This window comes from Pseudorca crassidens, chromosome 9, assembly GCF_039906515.1.
Source record: "Pseudorca crassidens isolate mPseCra1 chromosome 9, mPseCra1.hap1, whole genome shotgun sequence".
In the NCBI taxonomy this organism is placed as follows: domain Eukaryota; kingdom Metazoa; phylum Chordata; class Mammalia; order Artiodactyla; family Delphinidae; genus Pseudorca; species Pseudorca crassidens.
The window spans coordinates 5,131,327-5,147,865 of NC_090304.1; the positions used below are offsets into that span (position 1 = coordinate 5,131,327).

The 16,539-nt window shown below is 51.7% G+C and overlaps 2 protein-coding genes and 1 long non-coding RNA gene across 25 annotated transcripts in view; 1 reads left to right on the forward strand and 2 right to left on the reverse strand.

Moving 5' to 3' along the window:
* Window positions 1-7,451, reverse strand: part of PPP6R3 (protein phosphatase 6 regulatory subunit 3) — a 126,713-nt gene extending 119,262 nt beyond the window's left edge. For 16 of the 19 annotated variants that reach the window (XM_067748028.1, XM_067748026.1, XM_067748041.1 and 13 more), the window contains exons 1-2: window positions 7,326-7,442; window positions 6,481-6,554 (exon numbers count right to left, since the gene is read on the reverse strand). The gene's annotated coding sequence lies outside the window, so the exon portion shown is untranslated. Of the gene's footprint in view, window positions 1-6,480; window positions 6,555-7,325 lie in introns of all 19 variants that reach the window. The other 3 variants (XM_067748025.1, XM_067748027.1, XM_067748029.1) reach the window with 3 other exon arrangements.
* Window positions 7,400-14,848, forward strand: LOC137229875 (uncharacterized). The gene is made up of 2 exons (XR_010945894.1): window positions 7,400-8,324; window positions 14,151-14,848. It is a non-coding gene; the product is annotated as an uncharacterized lncRNA (long non-coding RNA).
* LRP5 (LDL receptor related protein 5) overlaps window positions 14,790-16,539 on the reverse strand; it is a 107,580-nt gene continuing 105,830 nt past the window's right edge. For all 5 annotated transcript variants that reach the window (XM_067748017.1, XM_067748015.1, XM_067748013.1 and 2 more), the window contains one exon: window positions 14,790-15,164. In XM_067748017.1, the coding sequence (XP_067604118.1) occupies window positions 14,903-15,164 (262 nt within the window). In that variant the 3' untranslated portion in view covers window positions 14,790-14,902. The remainder of the gene's footprint in view (window positions 15,165-16,539) is intronic.

Sequence of the window (16,539 nt, forward strand, 5' to 3'; positions counted from 1 at the left end):
CTGTACACATGCTGACATATACTCCTTGAACATATGATCTCATTAAAAATTGAAACAAAGAACAGGTTAGAGCAAGACAGGTCAAATCCAGCCCACCACCTGTTTTTGTAAATAAAACTCTACTAGAAGACAGCCACCTTCATGTGTTTCATGTTGACTGTGGCTGCTTTTATACCACAGCAGCAGAATCGAGTAGTTACAGAGACCATATAGCCAGCAAAGCCTAACATATTTACTGACTGGCCCTTTACAGAAAAGAGTTGTCTGGTTATAATGTGAAATTTGAAAAGAAACTGAAAGCAAAATTTAAAAGAGCCAATCTTCTGTTAAAAAACACTGATCTCTCAAGGACTTCCCTGGCGGTCCAGTGGTTAAGACTACGAGCTTCCACTGCAGGGGGCACGGGTTCGATCCCTGGTTAGGGAACTAGATCCCACATGCCTCGTGGCACGGTCAAATAAATAAATAAAAGTTAAAAACGAAAACAAAACATTGATCCTTCAAGACGTGTGATTATCTCCAAGAGCACAGTACACTGAAAAAATATGGTTCCATATAACACGAGGGATTCCAAAGCAAACGGGATTTTTATACTGTCTTAAAGCACCAGAGAGATTTTAAAGATGAATATTTTAGAAAGCAAAGTGCAAAACCTCAAATTTATGATCTCTACTCCCACCCCAGTAAGAAAATATTATCACATTTTAGCAAATAAAATCTATATAACATAATCCAAATTTGGGGGGAAAAGGAAGCCAACAACAACACTACCACCGAACTCTACAACCTGCCCTCACCCACTTCGCCATCATCCTATACTTCCCCAGGGCAGCTAGTTAGACCTCGAAGGTCCTCTATGATGCCATAATACTCCATCTCACTTTTTCAGGGCATTTCACTGAAGCTTATATTAGTCATCTCTGAACTTATTTCTACTGTTATTAGGAAGAAGACTAATAACAGTAATATTAAAACAAATATTACTGTCTACTAGGCATTGTGCTAGTTCGTTTATATTTAATATTCATTTCACAAACAGGAAACAAAGGAACAGAGATGTCATCTAACATTATGATTACACAGCTGGAAGACTGTGGAAGCCAGAACTCAAAGTCAGCTATTTTAGGTCCTGTGCACTCTTGACCTCCACAAGACACTCTGAATTGAGAACAGAGAACAGATATTAATCTGTGAAAACTTCCTTAGCTTAAAATACTATCCCTATGATAGGTGCCAAATACATAGCTACTGTATCCATCTAAGAGTATAATAAATCAAGGATGAGAGGTCCACAGTGGAAAGGGGGGAAGGGGGTGATTCAAAGAGTATTGTTTAATCAGAAGGGATTGGGTCTCATCACAGGCAACAGAGGCAGATGTGACCTGCCCACTGTCCAGAGGCAACAGAAACCCTATGTATCTCTAAGTCAACAAAAGTAAACCAGGAGACACTACACTCCCTCATCTACTACAATGACAAAAACAGATATGTACTACCACTAAAAAACAAACAACAACAACAAACAAAACACCAACTCAGAAGTTAACCATTTATTCGTTTTTCTTTAAATTTTTATTGGAGTATAGTTGATTTACAATGTTGTGTTTATTCTTAACTCGCCGTGAGTTCCAGCTATGATGTTATTGTTGAAACAAATGACACTTGAAATTACGGTCTATTGGGGCCACCGAAACCCTAAGGAATCACCCAGGAACTGAGATTTCTCTGCTGCCTACAGGTGATTTTCCAGAATGACCTAAATCTTTCTCTAATAATCAGTGACCTCCAAAACCATGATTCTCATGAAAGGAAGCCCCAGACAGCCACTCGAGTCAATACTTGTCAATGTTCCTCACACCACTGCCTCATCTGGGGACTGAAGGCCCAGATTTCACCAAGGTCCAGCCAATGCCTACTGACTACACTAAGCCTTACGGGATAGAGGAGGCCACCCCGGAGTGTGCCTTAGTGGCTAGTGTAACTGCTGCCTACTCACCCTGATAGGGTCTCAGAGGGCCATGCATTCTCAGGCAAGCTCCCCTTTCTCTCCTTGTCAGTGTGTCGCATTACTATTGACACCAGCATTATTGTTCAGATTTACATCCAGGTCCAGGGAACTCCAGGCTCCCACTAGCAATCCACACGGCTTTCTCCAAGTCTGACTCAACGTTCAGTCATACTTTTACTTCTGCAGGCTTGCTTGCTTTTACTTATTTATTTATTTATTGCCGCCTTTTTAGTTCGGCTGCCTAATGTTTCAAAAAACAATCTCATTCATCTTTCCTTTGGGCCACCATATTTCAGGGCAGTCAGCATCTGGTGTACACAAACCATTCCAAGTCAATACATACTCCCGCTGTAAGATATTCTGGAGTTAATAATACCCTAGTTTTCTCCAGAGTTGTTGAGAAGTACAAAATCAGAGTCTCCTTATATCAGTAAAAAGATGCTCAGAACCTATCAAACTTTATTTGTATAAAATCAGTCGATTGTGTAGTCTTCACTAATACTTAATAAAACAGATCAACACTAGCCAGCAGAAGTGAGAAGTAGTAAACCTCCTCTACTCAGAGTAACCCCAGACCTTTGCAAAGTCTGTGACACAAAAATGCCCTTTTTAAGGTTAAGAAGCCTTTCGAGTACTGCCAAGATTCCCTTTTACTTGCTTCTTTACCGTCTAGCCAATCTACCTGGTACCCAGATGTCAGTTCATAATCATTCAAAACCTGAAACTGGGCATTGACTAGTAACTCTCTCTCCCCTCCCAGTAAAGAAAAATAAAGGGGGAGGGAGAAGGAAAGGGGGTTTCCGTGGCAACTAAATGTAAGCCAAAGTCAAAGTCAAATCTACAGTCAACCTCGATCCAGACTGCAGCAGGAAAAATCCCATTCCCACTGGAAGCACCATGGATTTCAAGGATGCTCAAGATGTTTAGCATGAACCTACACCAAGCCTCTGATCAGTATGGGAACAGTCAGTGTTTCAAGTTTGATCAAGATGTTGCAACCAACATCTATGGAGCAAAAGACAATATAGGTCAATCCTATTTGTCACTGCAAAGCAGCTTCACCAGCATGGGAAGAGTGGCACTGCTTAGACACACCAAACCAAGGAGGAAAGTGGAAGTAACTATTCAATACCTATGAGAAACAAAGGTGTAACTATTTTATTTTTTGGCAAGAGACTTCTGGCAATCTCAACCACCCAACCAGCAGACACAAGCTCTTTCCTCTCAAGTCTCTAGGGCCTCTCATTAAGAGTCTGCTATTTACACCACATACAAGTCTAACAAGCTGTGTTCCCTGGCCTCACAGCCAAAAGGACATCTCTTTTGTCAATGCTGCCTCTCCCCATAGACTGCAAGTCTTAAATGCCTGTTCATGACTGAATCCCTAATACGGTTCCTGACAGGGTAAGGATTCAATATATTTGCTGACCAAATAAATGACGACTAGAAGAAGCAGACAGGAGGAGTGGTCACTTGTCATTCTCAGCATAGCCACAGGCCTGATTTCAGGATGAAGGATTAGAAAGTGCCTCCCTGATCTCCTCCCTTTTATATGTCGAGATTTTAACATTTGGTTGGTAAAAATCTGTACAATTTTTATACTAACATTTTTCCACTCAATAAACTAGATCATGCATATTCTAAGTGTGTGTGAGAAAAGGATCTCTGCCGGTCTCTCTTCTACTGTACCTCACCTCCCCAGGAGGAAAAACACTCACCCACTTTGGTCAGAGTCCAGGGCACAGGCAATCCCCCTTTGCTAGCAAGCAAGGGTCACTGTGTTAAACAATAAGCATAGAGTTTGCCTCTCTCTTGCCTTCAAAGGGCAGAATTGGCAAATCAATCCAGGGCTAACTCTCTGGAAATAGGCTTTCATTTAAAAAAAAAAAAAAAAGATAACAATGAAGCTGGCATCTAAAAACAGAACTGACAGCTGACTGACAGGATGAGGGCAAAAGATACAAAACTCAAAAATCACAGTAGGATAAGGTTATTTAGCATAGGCACAAACAATCCTAAACACCTGACAGCACTAAGTTTCAGCTATGGCAATAGATTCTCATGAAGCAACAGAAAAAAAAAACAGGTTCTCAATTATTTTATAAAATAAATTCACTTAAAAAATTTTTTTTTAATTTCAGTCTCCTTTAAAGTTCAGCACCTGAAAATAACGTACATACACCATCTTTCCCCACTAAGTAATGTCCAAGGTAGGATCTAGGTATAGGTAGAGCTCACAGATGACACAAAGAATTCCTTGACCCACAAGCAGTCCCTAAAATCTGTGGTCTACAAGAGTGGTTCCAAAAACTAGCTGCACTTCAGTGCTACTTGAGGAGCTTTTAAAAACATATTCTCACTCTCACCACACATTTCTAGAGGTGGAGTTCATCACCCATGGTCTTAAAAAGTATCCCAAATGATTCCAATGCAGGCCAGATTAGGCCATCTATCTAGAGCAGGGTTTCTCAACCTCAGCACCACTGATATTTGGGGCTGGATAATTTTTTATTGGGGGGAGAGGGTTGCCATCTTGTGCATCATAGGATGTTTAGCAGCATCCCTGGTCTCTACCCTCTAGAAGTCATTAGTACACTGCCCAACCCCACAGATGTGACAAGCAAAAACGTCTCCAGACATTGCCAAATGTTTCTTTGGGGCAAAATCATCCTCCAGTTGAGAACCACTGATCTAGAGTAAATCAAAAACCAACGATTTGAGGTTCTCTTAAGAAAGGAGAGATAAGAAAGCTTTTTAAAGCCAAGAGGCCAGGTCTATTTTTTTCTATCCATCTCACCTAAGAAAAAGCAGCGAATCCTCGGCTCACACCAGGGCTCAGGTCTTGACTTATGAGGAGGAGCAACCACAGCCTCTTGTGCTTTTTATGAAATAAACTCAGAGCTGAGTTTTAGCTGAGCAGACGGTTAGAAGAACTTCGCTATCATTCTTAAGGGTAATAAAGCATTGTAAAATTTTAGACCAATATACACACTCAGGCTGCCTCTCAAATATCCAAAATACAAAACCCCAAGATACAAGTTTATCAAAGAAGCAAACTAAATTCCAATCCTGACCAATACTGTTTTAAGGAAGATGTCTCATCTGTAACAAGCACATTATCTTTGTACCAAATCAATGCAAAAATTTACTTTAAAGAGGCTAAGCAAACCTCACCCAGTCAAGCCTTAATTTTATCACTATTCATTTTCTGTCCAGTTATGGTCTGATTCTCAAATTCCCAAGCAGTTAATTGAAACCAGCAAGTTTTTGTTTTGCTATACTTTACACAAAAGCTAGTTTTCTAATCTAAAACAATCTTCTTCCTGTTCCTCAGTAAGTTAAACCAGCGAGATGCTCATCTGTACTTAAGACCAAGTCTATCAAAATAACACTTCCCCAAGTGCAACGAAGCAAGCCAAGGCCCAAGCAAGTAATTCCAGCGGAAAGGCAAGCATGGTTTCAAGTACCAGGCAGAAGAGCACGGGGCAAGAATCAAAAGACTGTGAGTATACGTGTGAGTGAGTGCGTGGCATTTTGTTAGATATTCTAGACTCTGATCAAACACACTGAAATGCAAAACATCCATCCAGGACAACAGCTACTTCCCAAACTATCTGCACTGAAGTGTACCTCAATACACAGCAACCTTTCAAATCTCAGTAAGAACCCAGGAGTACACTAAGAAACTCTAGAATTATTGGGGGCCAACCACACTCAACACGTAGTATCCAAAAAGTACGGTAGGAACAGAATCCGACTTGAGCTCCCGATGGCCTTTTCTTTATTTAACCATCTCTTAAACCATTCCGAGGCACCACCACTAATTACTCCAAAAAACGTTTGTAATTTAATCAATCTTCAACCACCCCTTCTCCTGGGTGGTTCTCAGGCCAAATGACTCTTAAACACGCAGAGCTTTCTAAAGACAGACACCAAAAGCCAGGACTTAAACACTCATGTGACTTCCTAATAGTATCTAAACATTTAAAAATCAAATTTAAATTAATAATGGCCACTAATTACTCAGTGTATTCTTCGCGCCAGGCACCGTTTCTAGCTTCTTTACACGTATTAACTCCTTTCCTCCCGACAAACTTAAGGAGGGAGACGCTGCTGCTATTCCCGTATCACAGAAGGAGCAGGGAGTTTGGGTAACCTGCCCAAGGTCACAGGGCTAGAAAGTGGTGAAGCTGAGACCTGAAACCAGGCAGTCTAACCCGAGAGCAAAGAAAGCTCCCCCACTACCAGCGCTTAGGAGACTTTCCAGTGGCTGGAAATCTGGAGTCTCTTTCCCACTTGCTGCCTACCTACAACGTGACCTTGAGGACATAATCGCATTCAACTCCACATTAACAAAACAGCCACATTAACATTAAGTGCTGTGAGGATGAAAGGAAACAACTCCCAAGCGCCCCTCCCAGAAAAACAAAACATAAAGCTCTATTCGACCCACAGAGAAAATGGTGAAGTACCGAGAAAATTACACGAAGCTCCGAGGTTGAAACGCCAGGACACACAGGTACATCCAAGGACTCATTCCGTCCACCTACAACCAAGAGTCCAAGTTGTGATCATGGCAAGTAGGACCGGGAGGAAGCCCCTCCGAGGGAACGGCGAGAGGGTTTCTTTAAGAGGGAGGTACTTGCGGCCGAAAGAAGGACCACCCCCCCTAGTGCATTTGCGCCAGGGAGGCTTTCGCGACCAGGTCTGCGCTGGAGTCGCAACACCGGAGTTAGCAAATCGCTCGGAAGGAGGTTTAAACGCTCCGAGCCGGGCTCTGCGTATCCCGATGACTCTACGGCGAAGGAGCAGAAACCCACAGAACTTGTTTCCCGGAGAACCGCGTCCAACAATGGCCTTCGCGAGTCTCCGGCGAGCCGCCGCCTCAACTTGACACGCTCCGCGCTCCGGGGCCCGCGGGCAGCGGACGGCGCTCGGGGCGGGAAGGCCGGAGCGGAGCGGGGCCCGGCCGGGTTAGGGGCGCGCCCGGCCGCCGCGCCAGGCCGCGGACGTCAACGCGGGCTCAAAGTTCGCCGCCCGGCCCGCGACCCACCCAGACGCCCGGCCCGGCGGGGCCCCCGCGGCCTGCGGCGGGGGAGCAAGCGGCTGACAGGCGCGGGCGGGGACGAGCCGGGGAGCCCGGGCGCCGCGCCTCCCCGGCCGCCCAGCGGCGAATTCCGGGGGGGAGGGGAGGGGGCCGGGACGCTCCCTCCCCGAGCCGCCGAGGCCGGGCTGAGGGGCCCCGCCGCCGCCCACGCGCCGCGCACCCCGCGCACCCCGCGCCGTGGTCCGCTCCGCCGCCCCCTCCCCCCATTACCTGGAGGTGCCCGCGACTCGCCGCTAGTTGCGCTCAGGCGGGAAACGCGCTCACCGACACCATCAGCGAAGCGCCCAAAATGGCGGACGTATCAAGCAGGCCTTGAGTTCCCCCCGCCCTCCCTCCGGCCGCCTCGCGACCAATCAAGGCCCTGCCCCCGCCCCCGGCTCCACGCTCATTGGCCTCCCTCTCCCTCCCCCTGCAACCTATTGGGTCACACTGCTGCCCCGTTGCACCCACTCCGATTGGCTCGCAGACCCCGTCCGTCAAGTGCGAGGGGCGCATTCTTTTCCCATGGACTTGACGGATCCGGAACCTCTAGGACCCCGGAGTCTGGAGAAACAAATCAGAAACCGAGAGAAACCTGGCCGGGTCCCCCTACGCCGTAGCAACAGCAGGGCCTCCGCTTGACGGACGCTTCGGACCACCAATCCGATAGCCAATGCTTTTTAAAACTAAATTGAGCCAAACCAATCATGGCCGTAGCTCTGGGAGCTGCAAGAGAACCAATGGGGTAGCGAGACCGGCGGGCAGGCGGGTCGGAGGGCCTGGAGGAAACGGGTGATGACGTGAGCCACAATGTGTTTCGGCGGCGGAAGTCTTTTCGAGCTGGGGAATTAGCTCAAATGGTAGAGCGCTCGCTTAGCATGTGAGAGGTAGCGGGATCGACGCCCGTATTCTCCACGGTTGAATTTTATAAAGATCGAGGGGTCGCCCGTCGGGGATGGTCACTTTGTTCTCAAAGGCGGCGACAGTACCAGGAGTTACAGGGGCAAAGTGAGGGGCCAGGTGTCCCAATTTGTGCGCCCAGTTCCGTGAGGGAGGCGAAGTGCGGAAAGGCGGGGGTCTTTGTTTTGCCTCGCGGAAGGATTTACGCAGGAGCTTCTTAGAATCTAGCGGGCACTTCGTCTGTGCCCAGCCTGCGGGGGTGCGCAGGGAGCAGACGGTCCCGGCTTTGACGTCTGTGGGAGACGTCAGACTCCACCTGGGCAACACCAGGTAAGTAAAGCAGACCGCAGAGTGGTCGGGGTCTTCCTGAGCAGGTTACATTTTCACCCACGGGACAGGGAGAACAGAACCGTGGGCCTAGGTCTGGGTGGCAGGGAGAGAGACCTGAGACCCCAGGATGGGGCTTTGGAGCAGGTTGGGTTGTGGGGGGAGAGGTGACGCCCCGGGGGAAACCAACAGTCCCAATGCTCAGATGCGTGCCGGGCCTGGAGTCGTAAAGAGGACCCCGTGCAGGGAGAACGGCAGGTTTCCCTGGGGGCACTGGCTTGGTCAGAGATGACCACTCCACCTCAACGACAGGAGGCAGGCTCCCTGCGGGGCTTCCCCGGGCTGTCTCCCAGAGGCCAGGCCTGAGAAAAGTGACAGAGTTGGCCCCTGGGGGTAGCGGGATGGCAGGACCATTGGAGTTGGCCCCTGGGCTGCCTTCCCAATGCTCAGCGTCCCGCTGCACCCCTATGCACCCGCCCCAGCTGGCCCTCCACCTCCCTGACTCAGACTCTCTGAGCCCCCGTGCCAAATGGCAGGGAGAATGGAGCTCAGCTTGAACTGGGTCAACCCCAGCACCTGGGGAGCTGGGTCTCTGGTGCAAACATGCCTCTGCCCCAGCTCACCCCTTTCAGCGAGCCTGTGGCTAGAAGCAGAATCTAGAAGGAGTTCATCATCCCAACATTACATGTTAGTTAACTGAGACCCAGAAAGCATTTAGACACCCGTATTGGCCGAGTGACCTTGGCTGGGTGGTCAGTGCCCCTCTGAATCTCCAGGTCTCGTCTGTAAAGTGCTGGTGATAATACCTACCCGCCTGTGTCCATGCCCTGAAGGGCGCTGGGCCTCTAGGAAGGCAGCAACCAAGGGCAGATGTTACTTGCCTTGATTCTACTGTTCGGAAGAGGCTCAGAGCCTTGCCCAAGCCACACAGCTAGTGAAGAACACAGTCAAGATTGAAACCAGTTCAGAAGACATGCTTGGTGCAGAGGGTTAGGGAGGGGGACATACATACAGATAGTCCGGGGTGGGGCAGAGGCAGGCATACCCAGCAGAGGGAACTGCAGAAGCATGGTTGGGGGAGGCACAACTGTTGGAGGACCAGGTCGTGGAGATCACAGGTCTGGGGGGAAACAATGGGAGGGACTCAGCAGCTTTGGAGGATACACAGAGGAACTTGGGATTCATCCTCAGACAGTGAGGGCCAGGAAAAGCTTCGGAGCAACCGAAGGGTGAATTCAGGGCTGGCCATACTTTAGAAAGGACTGTTTGGATTACGAGCAGCAAGGCTGTGCTATAGCAGTAGCACAGGACCAGAGGGGCAGTGCCTAGCGACTGGACCTAGGAGCAGGGGAGGGGCTGCAGGGAACCCCGGGACAGTAAAAGCACTCTATACAATGTGATGCTTTAAATAACATTAAATATGAGATGAACCCTGTGCTCTTGAGCAGGACTGAAAACTGAACTTTCTGTTTCTAGATCCATTGGACTAAACGCTTCTTGAGGTTAGTTTTTGTTTTATTCACTGCTGTACTACAGTACCTAGTACTTAGCACACAGTAGATGCTCAGTAATTCATTGTTAATTTCATTACAAATTCTTTTTAAAGACCTCCTGGTCTTTCTGACTGACCGATGCTCTGACAATGCTCTTTCGTGTGACCCTTCCCTGCAGCTGGGCCCGCCTTGTTCTTCCAATGGCTACCTTTTGTCTGGTGAGGAAGTCTTAAGCCTACCTATCTCCTGCCTTTCCTTTCCAAGTAATCCAGCACAAAGCCTTCGTCCTATTCAATCTGGTCTCTCTCTTGCCTGTCCGTGTCCCAGTTCTGGTCCTCTGGCACAAGTCAGTGTTGTTGATGACAGGGGGCGGTGCCTCAGAGGGACACCTCTGAGTGTGGCACCTGCCCTCCTGGGGAGGAGGTGGCCCAGCCACCCACTGATCCGTGCATCCCTTTACTCATTCATCATCAAAGGACTTGCCGGTATCTGCTTCAGGCTCCTCCATCCCAGACTGAGGTGGGTCACAGAGCCATGTGCACTATAATTAAAGGAAATAATGCAGGGACTTCCCTGGTGGTCCAGTGGTTAAGGCTCCACACTCCCAATGCAGGGGGCCCAGGTTCAATCCCTTGTCAGGGAACTAGATCCTGCATGCCGCAGCTAAAGATCCCACATGCCGCAAGGAAGATCCCAGGTGCCTCAACTAAGACCTGGCGCAGCCAAATAAATATTAAAAAGAAAAGAAATAACGCAGTACCTCGTCCAACATAAGTGGGCACCCAAAGTCTCCAATTATGATAAGCTCCTAGCCTAACCAGAAGGGTTGAAGTCAGGGAGAACTTCCTGGAGGAGGAGGCATCTGAGTTGAGCGTATCTCCTGAGGACCATGGGGAGCCATTGACAGGCTTTAAGGAGGAGAGTGACTTCAAAAGCTCTGCAGTGGCCTCACCATCATAAAACTTCTAGATTTCTCAAATTGCCACCTTCGTCTTTTTCTCCCTAATCCCTTTGTAATTTAATTTTTAATATTTCAATTTTCAACCCATCTAGACTTTTAAAAAAATTATATGAAAAATTTCACACATACTCAACAGTAGACAGAAAAGTATTAGTGAGCACACGTATGCCCACCACCCAGCTACGACTCCTTAACCTTGAGGAACAGACACAGAGCTGCCAGATCTTAATTCTATCAAGTAGTGATTTTTAAAAAATACTATTTACTATTACTGTGATTTCCTAAAAGAAGGGACGTTTTACCACACACACACATGCACTCAGATAGGAAAGACCAGCTCAGGATAAAGAAAAGTCTTTAAATTGGATGAGCTTGCCTTGAGAACAGAGACCACCATTGTCTTTCCTTCTGCTAGGTCACCAAGGCTCAGTCCTGATCTGAGGGCTGGAGTGGGGTTTCCCTGGCAGAGGACATGCTCTGGAAGGGCCAGAGCTGGTGCTGGGTGGTTGCTGGGTCAGGTTAGGATGTGTTGAGGCTGGAGAGAAGGGGCCAGTGAGGAAATCTAGGGGGATATGAAGGGTAGGCCCATTTTAACATGGTAATTTAACTCTGTTTCTTTTCCTTTTCTTCACTGCGTTAAGATTCAGTCTGGGTTGCGGGGGGAGGTGAGTATTTCCCTTCCCACCAAAGGACTGGTGATAGAAAGGGGAACCACTAGGGTTGCTAATAAGTAGGACCACCATCGAGCTTGCAGGGAAAGAAAAGAGAAGATGGCCTTTGGGTGTTCCTTGGTGGGACCCCAGCTCCATCATCAGAGGGTGTGGTCCAACAAGGGGGTCCCAGTGCTAGAAGCGCCAGCTGAGTGGCTCTGGAGAAGGAACAGGGGCCAAGTGGGATCCAAGCCCACCCAGCTTCACAACCACCCAGGCTTCTCAGGGACAGAACTTTCTGCACTGCCCACATCCTGGTTCCCCAGCGTCCTGCCTGACAGTGGACGTGCCCCAGATATGGGCACATGGATTTGGTTCAGCTGCCCAGGGCAGCTGTAGACCCAGGGGGGTCTGGACCTCAGGCAGGGAGGAGCTCCCACACCCGTCCTGGGGTTGGAGGCCGGCCGAGATGAACAAATGGATCCCCTCTGATGGGGTTGGTGGGGAGGGGGCCATCACATGAGGGAAACCCCGCAGGGCTCAGTAAGGGATGGCAGAGACTTGGGGAGCAGTGGGTGTCACCGCAGAGCTGAGAGGGTTTAAAGGGAAACTAGAAGCCCTTTTGGCCACATTGAGCAGCACCCAGTAGCCAGATGGTAATGTTTATTGGATAAAGGAAGGATTGAACAAATGAATGAAAAAAATTCTGGCTTTACTTCTTTTTCCCTGAGCCTTGGTTTCCTCCACTACAAGCTGGGGATACCATTGACTTAGCTGGGCTGTTGTGAAATTTAAATGAAATAAGCCCGTTAACTTCACCCCCATACTTGAGAGACAGATTAGACATCACCTCCTCCAGGAAGCCCTCCTTGTCTTCCCAGGATATAACACTGTCCTTTCCCCACAGCTTTGGAAACTGCCTCTGTTACTAGGTTTTGAGCACCTTTAAGGGAGGGGGTCACATCTCACTGCTCTCTGGGGCCCCAGCATGTGACTTAAGTGCAGAGCTCTGCACACAGTAGCCACTTAATAAAGGCTGATAGATTTACTTGACATATAGTAGGAGGCCAGTGGGTTGACCCTCTGGCCCCCGGCCATGCAATGGCTCTATCCGGGGCCTGCAGGAGAGGGAGGGGAGGACTTCCTCCCAGTGCACATAGGCCACCAGGGAGCAGCGGCCCAGCCACCGCTGCCCCACCCTGGGCTAGATCCCTGGCTTCCCGAGCAGACTGGATGGCTGACCGGGCAGGAGAGTTGGGGGGTGGGAGTTCTCCCCCATGATGCAGCCGCCCCCCGCTGCCCCACTGGCTGCCTGCATCAGTACTGGTGCTTTAACGAGCACCTGAGAGTGAGGGGGCCCAAGTGCTCCGAGCCCTGAGCTTCCTTCCGCAGGCAGCTCTGTGGGCAGGAGCTTCTGCCTTGGGCCCGGGGGGCCGGGTGCACTCTAGCTCTGCTGGTCCTTAGCGCTGTGACCTTGGGCAAGTATGTCACCTCTCCCACTCACGGAGAACCTGCTACTTGCCAGGCCCCAACTGAGTAAGGCTGATCTCATGGAAGCCTTACTGTAGCCCCAGGGGCGGGGAGGGATGGTACCCTTCCTTGACAGACGGACGGGGCGGCTGGATGGAGCAGATAAGAAATGAAGCTTTTCAGGCAGAGGCGGATCTGCCCCCTGCGGTCTACAAAGGGGCCTTGAGTGTAGATGCCCACCAGGGGTGGCACAGCTGGCCCGGCTCGGCACTCAGGGCGGGCCGTCCATGCTCGCTGTTACTTTGCACCGACGGCAGGCGGCCCATCCCCAGCATCTGCAGCACCGGCAAGCCCACCTGTTTCTGTCGCCGCCAACGCTGACCCACGATCTCAGGGAACTCCCGGGCAATCTCCTGGGCAATCAGGAGTCAGGGGAGGCTACCCCTCAAAGGTCTGTCCCAGGACCCCAGGCCCATCCCCAGCTGTGTCCCCTGGCCCAACAGCCTGGGAGCCCTCGGGGCCACAGCCCTCCTCATCCCACCAGACTCCCCTCCTTCTGCTGTCACCTCGGCACTCCAGGCCTCAGGGCTCAAGGGTGCAATCTCAGGGTCGTGTGGGGAGGCACGTCTTCTGGCTCTTTGTGGTTTGATTCCCGAGTGCAGGGCACACCAGCACTCTGCCCGCCCTGACCTCCCGCCGACGTTCCGGTGGGGGTGGGGCAGTCAGGCCCTTCCTGGCTGCTGCATTTTCCTTCCTCCCAGCCCTGCGAGTGTGGTTCTTCCTGCCTGGCCGCAGAACAGCCCAGCCTCCTCAGGACACACCGCTGCTTCCACGGACTGGGGACCCCCAGGCGCAGGGACCAGGCCTGACCCATGTCTCCTCCAGTACCAGCCGGGTGGGCACAGGGCAGGCCTCTGTGAGGACCAGGCTCTCCACAGCCCAACTGCAGATACGGACACTGTGGGGGCCCGGAGAGCAGGAGGCCTGGGGGGGCTCCCTCCCCAACCCGAGGCAAGTGTGGCCCGGCAGCGCCATCCACTGGGGTCAGCGCGGATGGCAGGGCCCCCAGCACTGTCTCTTTTTGGCCCCCAACCGCAGCTTGAACCCAGGCCCTTGGCGGAGAAAGCGCCGAGTCCCAGGCACTGGACCACCAGGGAAGTGTCCCCCCAGCACTACTTTTTTCCAAAGATTTTTTTGATGTGGACCATTTTTTTAAAGTCTTTATTGAATCTACTACAATATGCTTCTGTTTTAGGTTTTGGTGTTTTGGCCGCGAGGCACGCGGTATCTTAGCTCCCTGAGCTAAGGGATCGAACCCGCGCCCCCTGCAGAGGAAGGTGAAGTCTTAACCACTGGACCACCGGGGAAGTTCCCCCGCCCCCCCCACCCCACCCCAGCACTGTCCTGACGGGCAGCAGCGGCCCTGGGCCGGCGCGCACAGGTCAGACAGTAGCAAGGACCAGCCAGGAACAGCCCAAAGCCCAGGTATGTAACCTGCAGAGCCCAATGCGAAATGAAAATGCAGGGCCTCGGTCTTCAAAATTATTTAGAATTTCGGGACGGCAACAGCAGAGCATGAAATCAAGCATCAGGTCGTGCACGAGTCAGGCATCCACGGAGCTGACCCGCCCGCAGGCCTCTGCCCAGAGGTCTCACCCCTCCCTGTGGGAGCCTGATGGCAAGACGCCCATGCCCAGGACAAGTGCACGACTCCGACAGCTGTCCAGGGAGGGCCAGAGGTCAGCGTTCACTCCGTGGGGACACTCAGCTCCAACACACACGGCATGAAAGAATGGCAATGATGTTTTAAAAAATTAGGTTTATAAATATTTTCTCCATTGTACAAAGTTTTCCCCACCCTGCCCACCCCCCATCACTGTTCACATTTCTCATGTTTTTAAAATCCCAACTATATTTATTTTTTAAATCATAAAATATAATTTTTTCTTTGTTCATATTTAAAACTATTTACAGGGGCAGAGAGAGGCCAGGGTGGCCCGGCCGAGGTCAGGACGAGTCCGTGCAGGGGGATGGAGGGGGCGGGAAGAGGTGGAAATAGCTCCTCTCTGTGGCGGGCGATGGTGGGCAGCTGTCCTCCGCCGACAGGTACTGGCTGTGGGGTGTGGGCGGAGGCGGGTAGGGGTCTGAGTCCGAGTTCAAATCCAGGTAGTACTTGCTGGCCTTCCAGCGGCTGGCGCTGTAGTCACTGTCACACACGTCTGTGCTGCAGGGCGTCGTAGGGGGCGCCATGCCACGGATGATGTACGGTCTGGAGGGGATACAGCAAGGGAAAGGGGACCTGGGTTCAGATTGGCCCACATGCACGTCCACCTTTGGGCACTTGGGCCCCCTGGCTGTGTGGCCTCTCTGAGCCTCAATATTGCCACCTGCAGGCTGCCAAGCCCAGGCCCTGACAAGGACTGCAGCCCGAGGCCAAGGTCACCTTTACGGGGAACGAGGCCTCCAGAGCCTACCTGGCTGACCTTGGGCAACTTAACCTCTCTGAGCTTCAGTTTCTCATTGACACAATGGGGAAGATGAAACAGTATCCATTTCAAAGGAGCTTGTGAGGATTAAAATGAGATTCTGCCTGGAACGCGCTAGTAACAGCATCTGACACCAGAAAGTGGTCAACGACCGTTCCCCCTTCTACCATTACTGTAAATACTGGAGACCAGCTGGCCTCCCATCTTGATCCCAGAGATGCCTCCCGACCGTCCCCCGTGACATCACCCTTTGGCCCGAGTCCAAGGTGGGGATCGTGGTGTGTTTAAGAGCCACAGTGGGGCTCACAGTGGGCGGGAAGGTGGGGCCAGCACCCGAGGGGCGCCTACACTGAGGAAGGTGCAGCAGCAGGATGTGCCTCGTGGAGCCCTGGGAGCAAGAAGGGACGCCCACAGACAGTGGGGAGGGCAGAGGTCTTGGAGGGGGACCAAAACCAGGGCAGAAGGAGCAAAGCATGCAGTAGACTGGAGGCTGAGGGGCCTGGCCTGGCTGGTGTGGAGGTGACAGCTCTGGGGACACACGGTGACACTGAGGCACTGGGGAGCCCACGCAGGTTCTTGAACAGGGCAGTGACCCAGTAAACGGCTGGGCCTCCCCGGAATCTGCACGGCTGCCCGGCTGCCCGGCTCCCCGGCCAGGCCCCGGAGTTCCCCAAACGGCCACCAGGTGGCAGGCGGTGCCGCGCTCGGAGGGTCTTCCACTCCGGGAGAACCAAGGGCCTCCGCCACCCCCAAGCCCTGCTCTCTACACAGCGGGCGAGCCTGGCGGGGCCGACCCTCCACCTACCCCATCAGGTAGCTCGCCCGGGGGTGGGGGTGGGGGGCCCAGCGCACCTGGTGGGCGGGCCCTGTCGGCTGAGACCACCGGGTGAAGGTCAGCAGGTTCACCTCGCCCACCCTGGCTCCGACCCGCCCCTGGCCACAGGCCAGTAAACCCGGATCCCGTTTCTCCTCAACGCTCTCCAGCTGGCCGCTCCCCACCAAGGAGGGGGTCGTGCGACCCCTAAAGGGACAGCTGGGAGTGCGGGGTCGGAGCTGAGCAGGCCCGGGGCCCAAGCAGGCCCTCGCAGTGGGAAAGGGGGAAGGATCGCCCCATCAAGGGCCAGCCGAGGTACCAAGGGCTGGCGCCCCACCGGGGTC